The sequence below is a fragment of the Notolepis coatsorum genome (assembly GCF_963971535.1).
Source record: "Notolepis coatsorum genome assembly, chromosome: 9".
Classification (NCBI taxonomy): Eukaryota; Metazoa; Chordata; class Actinopteri; order Aulopiformes; family Paralepididae; genus Notolepis; species Notolepis coatsorum.
The window spans coordinates 31,967,643-31,980,918 of NC_140173.1; the positions used below are offsets into that span (position 1 = coordinate 31,967,643).

The 13,276-nt window shown below is 42.8% G+C and overlaps 1 protein-coding gene across 1 annotated transcript in view; it reads right to left on the bottom strand.

The window, feature by feature from the left end:
* Positions 1-13,276, bottom strand: part of pcca (propionyl-CoA carboxylase subunit alpha) — a gene marked incomplete at its 5' end in the record, with an annotated part of 94,715 nt that overhangs the window by 47,566 nt on the left and 33,873 nt on the right. Inside the window, 5 exons of the mRNA XM_084321475.1 lie at positions 1,304-1,398; positions 3,637-3,739; positions 3,832-3,910; positions 6,454-6,490; positions 12,695-12,826. Of these exons, the coding sequence (XP_084177601.1) occupies positions 1,304-1,398; positions 3,637-3,739; positions 3,832-3,910; positions 6,454-6,490; positions 12,695-12,826 (446 nt within the window). The remainder of the gene's footprint in view (positions 1-1,303; positions 1,399-3,636; positions 3,740-3,831; positions 3,911-6,453; positions 6,491-12,694; positions 12,827-13,276) is intronic.

Consider the following 13,276-nt stretch of genomic DNA (forward strand, 5'->3'; position numbering starts at 1 on the left):
TTAAAAAGCTCATATGTACCCGTTATAAAACCCTACTAAATAATATTTAAAAAGCTCATATGTACCCATTATAAAACCCTACTAAATAATATTAATAAAGCTCATATGTACCCGTTATAAAACCCTACTAAATAATATTAATAAAGCTCATATGTACCTGTTGTCAAGCCCTATTAAATAATATTTAAAAAGCTCATATGTACCCGTTATAAAACCCTACGAAATAATATTAATAAAGCTCATATGTACCTGTTGTCAAGCCCTAGTAAATAATATTAAAAAGCTCATATGTACCTGTTGTCAAGCCCTAGTAAATAATATTTAAAAAGCTCATATGTACCTGTTGTTAAGCCCTAGTAAATAATATTTAAAAAGATCATATGTACATGTTGTTAAGCCGTAGCAAATCATATTTAAAAAGCTCATATGAACATGTTGCCAAGTGTTATTTAAAACATGTCTCCATTCTTATGTATTTAGCTGGTGGGAGACGGTGCAGTGGTTTAGGTTTGGATAACTGACTGGGCTTTGAAAAAGGGGAACACCAGTCGAATTAAGAATTCCAATATGTTATGTGCATGGCCTACTCTACATGGGATACTCTCATAAACCCAGAAAGCAGTGAAGTAAGACTGAACCTTGTGATGTCATCAGGTATAAAGTCTGGAGCCGCTTTATAGAAAATTAATGGGAGACTGAATTTGTTGAGCCACATAATCTATGTTTAAGTTTTTATACCCAAATTAGTTTTATTCTATGGTAGTGTTCTCAGTTCTGAAACAGAAAATGTACCCGTACACTGAGAACATTCTCCTGGGTGCTCTCAGTGTCATCTTTACCAATTCATTGTCTATGGAGCAGCTTTATACCTGAAAGACATGACAAGTTTGAGTTTTAACTGAGGGAGAGTTGTCTGTTTTCACTCGTATTTTTGGACTGTCCTTAGACCAGAGGAATAACATGGATGAATTAATAAAAGGAACTCACCAAAATTATGGGAAATGTGCTTTCGGTCTTCTCCAGAGTCAGACAAGAAGATAGATACCAATTTCCTCTGTGTGTTCAGTAGAAAGCTATCCGGCAGCAAGCTAGCCTAGCTTAGCACAAATGAATGGAAGCGGATGGTCTGTAAACGCTTCCATTACTTTGTGCTAAGCTAGGCTAGCTTGCAGACAGACTTTCTACTGAACTCACAAAGAGTCAAATTGGTATCCATCTTCTTGTCTGACTCCGGTAAGCGCATTTCCCATAATGTTAGTGTTCCTTTATATTGGGCGTAGTTCCCTCGTGTAGGTGTACCGACCTTGGAGCCTCCTCCACCACCTTCTGGTTGCGTCTCTGGATGGAACACTCTCTCTCATTCAACCACAGGGCGTTACCGTGCTTATCAGCTAGAACCTGGATGGGTGAACACACACACACACACACACACACACAATGAAAACATCCCTCAGTACCTACACAATCAGAGAGAAGCTACTAACCCTACTACCCTCAGTACCTACACAATCAGACAGAAGCTACTAACCCTACTACCCTCAGTACCTACACAATCAGACAGAAGCTACTAACCCTACTACCCTCAGTACACAATCAGACAGAAGCTACTAACCCTACTGCCCTCAGTACCTACACAATCAGACAGAAGCTACTAACCCTACTACCCTCAGTACCTACACAATCAGACAGAAGCTACTAACCCTACTACCCTCAGTACCTACACAATCAGAGAGAAGCTACTAACCCTACTACCCTCAGTACACAATCAGAGAGAAGCTACTAACCCTACTACCCTCAGTACCTACTTCAAATTACTTTATTTTCCTTTCGGAACTTCATTTGTGCAGTGGTTGAAAGACAAACATACAGTCACAATACATAGACACTCACCACTATATATATATAAAAAAAAAGAGTTAAAAATACAATAAAAAGATCACTATATAAAAAAACACCAACTACATTAAAACTACAGTACTTAAAGCATGATATATTAAAAACCATGTGGAGCAGTTCTGTATGTATAAATAATAAATAATAGTAGTACAGGTACATAGTATGTGTCCATCAGGTGGAAGGGGGAGTCTATTTTAAGTAGTCCAAAGTCCTTGGGGGGGGGGCAGTCCGGCCTCCACCAGACCTAGGTGTTCAGCAGTCTGATGGAGGTTGGCACGAAGCTACCTAAGCCCCTTTTGTTCAGGGATGAAGCTCTGTATCGACGGCCTGAGGGCATTAGTTTGTAATGGGTGTGAAGGGTGTGTGTGTTATCTACAACTATTTGGGAGGCCTTTTTAACTGTCCGTTTCTTGTGTACACAATCAGACAGAAGCTACATACTACGTAGTGCGTGCGTGTGTGTGATACCTGTATCTTTATGTGTCTGGGGTTGTGTGTGTGTGTTACCTGTATCTCTATGTGTCTGGGGTTGTGTGTGTGTGTGTGTGTGTGTGTGTGTGTGTGTCTGTGTGTGTGTGTGTGTGTGTGTGTGTGTGTGTGTGTGTGTGTTACCTGTATCTCTATGTGTCTGGGGTTGTGTGTGTGTGTGTGTGTGTGTGTGTGTGTGTGTGTGTGTGTGTGTGTGTGTGTTACCTGTATCTCTATGTGTCTGGGGTTGTGTGTGTGTGTGTGTGTGTGTTACCTGTATCTCTATGTGTCTGGGGTTGTGTGTGTGTGTTACCTGTATCTCTATGTGTCTGGGGTTGTGTGTGTGTGTGTGTGTGTGTGTGTGTGTGTGTGTGTGTGTGTCTGTGTCTGTGTCTGTGTGTGTGTGTGTGTGTGTGTGTGTGTGTGTGTGTGTGTGTGTGTGTGTGTGTGTGTTACCTGTATCTCTATGTGTCTGGGGTTGTGTGTGTGTGTGTGTGTGTGTGTGTGTGTGTGTGTGTGTGTGTTACCTGTATCTCTATGTGTCTGGGGTTGTGTGTGTGTGTGTGTGTGTGTGTGTGTGTGTTACCTGTATCTCTATGTGTCTGGGGTTGTGTGTGTGTGTGTGTGTGTGTGTGTGTGTGTGTGTTACCTGTATCTCTATGTGTCTGGGGTTGTGTGTGTGTGTGTGTGTGTGTGTTACCTGTATCTCTATGTGTCTGGGGTTGTGTGTGTGTGTGTGTGTTACCTGTATCTCTATGTGTCTGGGGTTGTGTGTGTGTGTGTGTGTGTGTGTGTGTGTGTGTGTGTGTGTGTGTGTGTGTGTTACCTGTATCTCTATGTGTCTGGGTTGTGTGTGTGTGTGTGTGTGTGTGTGTGTGTGTGTGTGTGTGTGTGTGTGTGTGTGTGTGTGTGTGTGTGTGTGTGTGTGTGTGTGTGTGTTACCTGTATCTCTATGTGTCTGGGGTTGTGTGTGTGTGTGTGTGTGTGTGTGTTACCTGTATCTCTATGTGTCTGGGGTTGTGTGTGTGTGTGTGTGTGTGTGTTACCTGTATCTCTATGTGTCTGGGGTTGTGTGTGTGTGTGTGTGTGTGTGTGTGTGTGTGTGTGTTACCTGTATCTCTATGTGTCTGGGGTTGTGTGTGTGTGTGTGTGTGTGTGTGTGTGTGTGTGTGTGTGTGTGTGTGTGTGTGTGTGTGTGTGTGTGTGTGTGTGTGTGTGTGTGTGTGTGTGTGTGTGTGTGTGTGTGTGTGTGTGTGTGTGTGTGTGTGTTACCTGTATCTCTATGTGTCTGGGGTTGTCTATGAACTTCTCAATAAGCAGCCGGTCGTCTCCGAAGCTTGAGGCTGCCTCCTGGGATGAGAACCTGAACCCCTCCCTGGAACCAACACATGAGAGATATATATCTACATATACACACATATATAGAAGAAAGAGAGAACGAACCACTGAGAGAGACAAACAGATTACCGTGTCTCATCGTCGTTCCAGGAGATCCTCATGCCTTTCCCTCCTCCTCCTGCCGATGCTTTGATCATCACCGGGTAACCTAGCAACAACAAGACCATATTTATCACTAGGTAACCTAGCAACAACACCACCATGATTATCACCAGGTAACCTAGCAACAACAAGACCATGATTATCACTAGGTAACCTAGCAACAACAAGCCCATGATTATCACTAGGTAACCTATCAACAACAAGACCATGATTATCACTAGGTAACCTAGCAACAACAAGACCATGATTATCACTAGGTAACCTAGCAACAACAAGACCATATTTATCGCCAGGTAACCTAGCAACAACAAGACCATGATTATCACTAGGTAACCTAGCAACAACAAGACCATATTTATCGCCAGGTAACCTAGCAACAACACCACCATGATTATCACCAGGTAACCTAGCAACAACAAGACCATGATTATCACTAGGTAACCTAGCAACAACAAGCCCATGATTATCACTAGGTAACCTATCAACAACAAGACCATGATTATCACTAGGTAACCTAGCAACAACAAGCCCATGATTATCACTAGGTAACCTATCAACAACAAGACCATGATTATCACTAGGTAACCTAGCAACAACAAGACCATGATTATCACTAGGTAACCTAGCAACAACAAGACCATGATTATCACTAGGTAACCTAGCAACAACAAGCCCATGATTATCACTAGGTAACCTAGCAACAACAAGCCCATGATTATCACTAGGTAACCTATCAACAACAAGACCATGATTATCACTAGGTAACCTAGCAACAACAAGCCCATGATTATCACTAGGTAACCTATCAACAACAAGACCATGATTATCACTAGGTAACCTAGCAACAACAAGACCATGATTATCACTAGGTAACCTAGCAACAACAAGACCATGATTATCACTAGGTAACCTAGCAACAACAAGCCCATGATTATCACTAGGTAACCTAGCAACAACAAGCCCATGATTATCACCAGGTACCCTAGCAACAACAAGACCATGATTATCACTAGGTAACCTAGCAACAACAAGACCATGATTATCACTAGGTAACCTAGCAACAACAAGACCATGATTATCACTAGGTAACCTAGCAACAACAAGACCATGCTTATCACCAGGTACCCTAGCAACCACACCACGACAGCACGCATACACCGTCATAACAACAGACAAATGTAAATTAATATTGGGTAACCTGGCAACAAGACAACCATGATCAGAAGCTTTGCCTGGCAACAAGACGGCTATAGATTATGGCTGGGTAACCTAGCAACCAGACAGCCAAAGATCATCATTGGGTAACCTAGACACAGCACAACCATAAGCCATCGATGGTTCACTTAGCAACAAGGCAATCTTAAGTCATCATTGGCTTAACGCAAGAACAACAACTGGGCCTGGGTTATGTTTTACGCTAGTTATCAACAACTTCACTGCACTCACATTGTAATGTAATAATGTGTCTGTTAGGGCTACATGCTGGTAGCACAATCATTACTGTGTGAATGTCATCGTTGGCTCGGCCAGTGTTTACTAAGGTGTGCAACTAGGAAGGATGACTACCTCTGACCAGCACTGGCTTTAAAGTAATAATGTCCAACATTTTCATATAAATAAAATGTATATTTTGCCACTCTCCATCACTGATTGATATAACACAGTAGTGATTCTGAATGCTTTTACATGTGCTGTAATCTGGTGTCTGGCAGGACATTCCATTGGAAGATCATCTGGCGCACAGGAAGTGACACGTCACCAGCAGCAACAGTGGTTTGTTTGAAATAAATACTAACTCAGCAGTTGGATGGAAAGCAAGTCAATACGGTGCAAAAAGACAACGGCAATGACTGCTTGTCGCCAGTAGATGTCGCCAAAACAAATAAGAATTAGGATCTTGCGATCACCACTTTAACCCTTTCACTACCACACTACAGACGGTTAACCTTTGGTAGTGTGGTAGTGAAAGGGTTAACCATTTTTCACGTGGCAGTGAACGGGTTAACCTGCTGTATTGTCGCAGTGAAAGGGTTCTATCCCCAGGCCATCAGGTTGCTCAACACTATGCAACAACCATCAAATGCACACACAGCACACACATCCACACACACACACACTCACTTTAAACAAACAACCCACTGCAGCACCCACTCTACACACTTTAGAACACCTAGACACACTTTATATTTATTGGCAAAGAATTTGCACTACAAACCATACCTCAGGACACCTTACTGTAAATTGTACCTAAATTGTACCTCATCCCATGTCTGCTTTGCACTATATAGTATATTGTATATTGCATAGTATATTGTATGGTAACTCAGTTACTTCTATTCTGCATTGAACATATGTACATACTTGTGTCTTCTATTTTTAACTTTTTTTTACTTGCTATACTTATTTTATTTCATACTTATCTTTTGTCTAGCACAGTCTCTGGAGCGTAACAGAAAGAAGCATTTTGTATAAAAGTATTCTGTACTTATGACAACTATTAAAGAAACTTGAACTTGAAACTTGAACTTAACCATTTGGTAGTGTGGTAGTGAACGGGTTAAAAAGGAACCCAATTGAGAAGAAACTCACCAATCTCCTGTGCTATCTTCACAGCCTCCTCTACAGTCTGAGAGAGAGGGACAGAGAGAGACACGTTGGAAAGCCCTGTTTGTTGTGGTGTAACTCATCACGGTGGACACTGTACCTCTCAGCACAACTACTTCATGGAGTGACGTGATGATCACCTCAGAAGTAGTTCCTGTTCAGGCTGTTTACTAATGGTGCATTCTTTTTATATACTTATAGATTCAAGATTCAGGAGATTTATTTGTCACGTACATACTCAAGACATGTAGTGAAATGAAGGTGGCCATGCCCGCCTCGATTGTGCAAAAATAATAATAAAATAGAGGGGCGGCTGGGTGGCACAGCGGACATTGCGCTCGTCACCAACGCAAGAAACACCGGGTTCGACTCCGGCTGTCGGCGTTGCCTCCGGCTTGGGCCGGTCCTCATACTAACTCAATTGGCAGAGTTAGCGGGTGGAAGTCGATGGGTGGTAATCTCGACGTTGTGGACAGCGACTCCTACAGGTCGGTTGGGGGACGCCTGCACAGCAGAGACAGGAAATGGCAGGGGTAGTGTGAGCCTCCCACACGTTACACCTCGCCAATGAGAGTCCGCGCTGGCAGGTGAAAAGATGTGACAGGCTGCCTCCTCGTGTATTGAGGGGACACGTGATGCAAGGCTTCTATCCTCCCTACAACCGGCCAGTGGGGGACATATGCGAGCAACGTTCAAGACAGGGGAGGGGAGAATTGGCACAGCGGGTAATTGGGATGGGAGAAAAATTGAAAAAGAGAAAAAGTGGATTAAAAAAAATATAAAATAGAATAAAATAAAATAGACATGCTAATAGCAAGTAATAAGAATAAAATACAATACAATGCTAAGCTTAAGAATTAAGGTAAAGTACTATATAAAATAATTATACTAATAATTACAGTTATGTTTCTTAACACATTCTGTGCCACACCTCTTCCGGGCGACGGCTATGCGATGCCACCCATTAAACTAATGGAGTCTGTCACCTTGTTTGTAGAGCTATAACTATATTCTATATTATAGCTATGGATACAATACTATAGTCATTTGACCGTGGTGAATATGAGTGTTATTTCGGAATGATCCGGGCCAATTCCTGAGAGGCTGGTTATAAGCTGCAACATGTATTATACTAAATGCATTGGCGTTTTGTCCCTACACACGCCACAATAAAAAAATCATATGCATACGATAGGTATTATGATCCATCATGAATGCATGAAAGGGTGGGGGGGTCGTTTTTCAATGCTTTGATCGTCACCAACGGAATACGTTATGGGCTAGCGTTACACACATATGCTCGGATCGCAATGAAAACATTCTTGGATCAACGCAAGATTGATACCATATAAGCGGACATTGCGCTCATCACCAACGCAAGAGACACCGGGTTCGAATCCGGCTGTCGGCGTTGCCTCCGGCTTGGGCCAGCCGTCATACTAACTCAATTGGCAGTTAGCGGGTGGGAAGTCGAAGGGTGGTAGTCTGGTCGTTGTGAACAGCGACTCCTACAGGCCGGTGGGGGGGCGCCTGCACAGCAAAGTCAGGAAAATGGCGGAGGCAGTGTGAGCCTCCCACACGTTACTCCTCGCCAAATGAGAGTCCGCGCTGGCAGGTGAAAAGATGCGACAGGCTGCCTCCACATGTATCGGAGGGGACATGTGATGCAAGGCTTCTATCCTCCCTACAACCGGCCAGTGGGGGGCATATGCGAGCAACGATCAGGACAGGGGAGGGAGAATTGGCATGAGGTAAATTGGGACGGAGGGAAAAAAAAAAATCACAGAAAAAAGGAGAAAAGGTAAAAAAAAATAAAAAATAAAAAAAGATTGATACCATATAGCCCTTACCTTGACTAGGATGTACCCCGAAAAGAATATTCCAATTATCTGATCGCCATTCCAAGTATTGATGTCCATCTTTTCACCAACATAATCCACCACAGAACACGGATCGGAAGTAATTGTTTCTCCTCAATCCGAGCGTTATTATAGTACGCCCGGACCTATATAATCGACGCACAGCCCCAAGACACAGGGCTAGATCTGCAAAGAATGGATGCGCAGGTGATTGATTGAATGAACATTTTATTAACAGATTGCAGAATGGGTACAATACAGTACAGCTCAATACACAATTGTTAAGGGGATGCAGACCAGAGAAAGACTTTCGTCTTGTTTACATCAGGGTCCCCCATTTTCAATTCATAATGAATTGTAAGTAAGGGTGCAATTAGCACCGTGCAATCCATTCTTTGTGGATCTAGCCCACAGCGTTTCAAATGGTGAGTTTCAAAAAATCGGAAAGAAAACTACCCAGAAACGAGAATCTTCGTTTACGGCACTGAAAGTGTTAAAGAAAACTCCAACATTTTGGGAAATTAGCTTATTTAACATCTTCCCTGGAGTTAGACAAGAAGATACATACCTTTTTTGTCTCTGTGCGTGCAAAAAAATTGTTCAGAGTATATCTGCTTAGAAAACGTAATTGTCGAATTCAATTATTTTTTATTTCTCCACGTGGTAAATACACAGGTCACTGTAGAGTTGTATTTGGTGACTGTAGGGCACTGTAGGGAACGTCAGGCTCTAAAACCCCCCCACTTCCAGTGATGAAGCTGAGCTACGCTAACGGAGCGACTGTTCCCTAAGCTAAATGCACGCACAGAGACAAAAAAGGTATGTATCTTCTCGTCTAACTCCAGGGAAGATGTTAAATAAGCAAATTTCCCAAAATGTTGGAGTTTTCCTTTAAAGTGGATTTTTTTTTGTAGTGCGTGTGTGAGAGAGTGCAAGTGAGGATGTGTGTGTGTGTGTGTGTGTGCGTGCGCGTGTGGTTAATAATCATTGGTTTATCCTATAGTTTGTTTATCTTATGATGTCATACCCTTGAAGTAACTCCTCAGGGCTCGGCCTGGCAACATATTGCGTATTAACCAGACATCACCACTAGAGGGAGTAGTTACACCTAATCTTTCTAACTGACTCACAACCGATGCCTTCCTCGTGGATACACTAATCTACAGACACTTGTAATATCTGCGGAGGGGAGCTGATGTCGTTATATTAATAGGTGGCTGTAATATTTAGGTAAATACAGCAGATGGGATGAGAAAATATTCAACCGCCTTCACTTTCCACAGTTTGTGTTGTAGACTTCGTTTAAAAAGATTAGATTATACAATACATTTAACCCCCCCCCCCCCCCCCCATCAATCTAGACAATACTCCATAATGACAAAGTGAAAACATGCTTTTAGAAGTTGATCAAAATACAAAAACATCTTTGTAATGCATGCCATAAAAAAAAAGCTGCATGATTTTGTCCCAAAACCACATGGGTCACTAACACAAATTGTGCACGTCTGTAAAGAAGAGGACCCTTGTGGTTCCACCGAATCCCTGAATTCCATTCAGACATCTTGAGGGTCAGAGGTCAAAATGCCCATTTTCTCCCCGTCAAAACCCCAGTTCCTCTCCTTCTCCAGTGAGCCAACATGACACGACCAGTACCTTCAGATTCCTCCTGATCTCTAGTGCCGTATGACGTCACTAGATCATATGAAATAAATACACGTATTAACCCTTTCACCTCCGCACGACATAAGGTTAACCCTTTACTATCACACTCATGGACAGAATAGAGGAATAGCCCCCTATAGTTTGAATGGGTTTCCAAACAGTTTTTAGTTATTGTGGGGTATACAATTTTAGCTATAGGTTAGTCTTCTAATGTTTTAAATGTATGTGTTTTGTGTTATTGTCGTGTTTTTGTTGTGGCCTAACAGCCCTGGGACCATGACGGAAATAAGGGTTTTACTCTCATGTTATCCTTTGGATCCTTGTTGTGTGTTTTTAATCCATCAATAAAATAAAATAAAATCAAAATCACTACACACAGTGAAAGTGTTAACCTGCTGTCGTGTGGCAGTGAAAGGGTTAAACAGTGAGGTACAACCTCCACCACGTTCCTGTTGCCAACAGGCAGAGCCTACCAGCTGTCCTACCATGGTGAAACGGAGGCAAACATACCTGTGTGTGTAGGTGTGTAAACCATGCATGTGTGTGTGTGTAGGTGTGTAAATCCATGTGTGTGCGTGTGAGAAGAATGAGTGTGTGAGAGAAGAGTGAGTGTGTGAGAGAGAAGAGGTGAGTGTGTGTGTGTGTGTGTGTGTGTGCGTGTGTGTGTGTGTGTGAGAGAAGAGGCGTGTGCGTATAAGAATAGTGAGTGTGTGTGTGAGAGAGAAGAGTGAGTGAGTGAGTGAGTGAGTGAGTGAGTGAGTGAGTGAGTGAGTGAGTGAGTGAGTGAGTGAGTGAGTGAGTGAGTGTGTGTGTGTGTGTGTGAGAGAAGAGTGAGTGAGTGAGTGAGTGAGTGAGTGAGTGAGTGAGTGAGTGAGTGTGTGTGTGTGTGTGAGAGAGAAGAGTGAGTGAGTGAGTGAGTGAGTGAGTGAGTGAGTGAGTGAGTGAGTGAGTGAGTGAGTGAGTGAGTGAGTGAGTGTGTGTGTGTGAGAGAGAAGAGTGAGTGTGTGTGTGTGTGTGTGTGTGTGTACGTGTGTAAGAGAGAGGTGTGTGCGTATAAGAAGTGTGTGTGTGTGTGTGTGTGTGTGTGTGTGTGTGAGTGAGTGAGAGAGAGGTGCGTGTAAGAAGTGTGTGTGAGAAGTGTATGTGAGAGGTGTGTGTGTAAGAAGTGTGTGTGTGTGTGTGTGTGTGTGTGTGTGTGTGTGTGTGTGTGTGTGTGTGTGTGTGTGTGTGTGTGTGGCGTGCGTGCGTGCGTATGCGTGTGTGTGTGTGTGTGTGTGTATGTAGATGTTTTATGTAAATGTGTATGCATGTTTGGCAGCTCTTTCTCTCCCTATCAGTGGTAGGTGTTAAAGTTAACACAAACGGCACCATTCACACTGCCTGGCCAACAGCACTCATGCATGAGGGGGGAGGGGGGGTGAGAAAAGGAGGAGGAGAGGAGTCCAAACGACTCAAGTATTCAGGCCTCACAACTTGTTGGATGGGGGTCTTGTATTGTACCTGTACATCGCTCGTCATGACCGTATTGTGGACATTGTGTCTGATGCGGTACAAAACATCTCACCATCTAGTGCAGCGATGTACAAACATACTAGAGTGCTACCAGAATGGTTTGGTCTTACCAACGGCATCTTTGCTAACAGGCTGGTCAGGAAGGCCAGTAGCGTGGTTGGGGTGGAGCTGGACTCCCTAGCGAGGGTGGCGGAGAGGAGGAGCCTTGCTAAGCTCCAGACCATCAGGGATAAAACCCCTCCCACCCACTATACACAGACTTGGCTGACAGGAGGAGCATGTTCAGTGCCAGGCTCACACTACCTAAATGCAGCACTGAACGGCACAGGAAGTCCTTCATTCCGACAGCCATCAGACTATACAACGCATCACTGAGCACAGAGTGACAGTTACCATCTTCCTGGATTCTTACTTTTTAAACAGCACTGTGCAATACTACACCTACTGTAGACTATTTATTTACTGTATATTTTATTCCATTTGTATTCTACTCTTATCTTAGGCAATTTGATTTGTTTTGTTATTCTTATTTGTGACCTGTTCCATCTAAATGTTTAATGTTGAGGGATTTGCAGTGACAAATTTTCCTCTGGATAAAAAAACTATTTCTATTCTATTCTATTCAATGTACAAACATACTAGAGTGCTACCAGAATGGTTTGGTCTTACCAACGACATCTTTGCTAACATACCAAATACACTGGATGTTGTTTTTGTTGACACCAGCCACAAGGGGGTGCTAATCATCGGAATTAGGCTGGTGCCTTTGACCTGTACATGGACCAGGCCTTCCAGGACAAGTATATCAAATGCCAACCACTGCTCAGTGTGATGGCTGACCTTGGGTACAGGTGTAGATATAGTGTACTTGTATTCGGAAGTCTTGGCCATCTGAGAATTGCTGCCAAATATTGCTCTGTCTCAGCTATTATTGGCAGCTTAGCCGCGTGGAGAAGGAGGTGCTATGTGTACCCTTAAGTGTTCAGTGCTGCTTGGCCCCGATATATTTGATTCCCTGTTTATGTAATATAATTTGTGGAGCCAAATAAAGTATTCAAATGTGTGTGTGTGTGTGTGTGCGAGCATGCATGTGTGTGTGAGCATGTATGTGTGTGTGTGAGCATGCATGCGTGTGTGAGCATGTATGTGTGTGTATATGAACATGTATGTGTGCGTGTGTGGTTCTCTCTCACCTCAACGACTCCATCGTAGCCTGGGATAGTGTTGACGTTGGCAGCCTTGGCGATCAACTTGCTCTCGATCTTATCCCCCATGGCCCCCATAGCATGGGTGTCTGGGCCAATGAATGCGACCCCCTCTGCTGCCTAGCAACAGAAACAAAACCATAATATTATAGAAACTACATTCCCACCAGTACAGTATGAGGACATTTTTTCTTTTCTCACTCAGCGTTAGTTCCAGTGCCCCCTGCGGGTGTCTTTGCTTCCTGCACAACTATTAAATTGACACTTTACAATCTTACACTTAGTTATTACTGTATATTTCTGTATATATTTTGCCGCATATTTTAGAATGTATTTTGGGAGTTACCGTAAATTGTGGAATAGTCTTAGTGACGGGTTGAAGTTGTGTAAGGCCCTGAAGGATAAAATAATTCAGGAGTACAGTTTTGAGTAAAACATCAAACATTTATATTTCTCGTTTTTTTTTCTCTTAAAGAAAAAGAAAAAAATTATATCTTGCAGCATATTTAAAGTGTATTTCTTTTTTTTTGTATTTTATTTTTTTATTATTTTTTAAACATACACATAAAC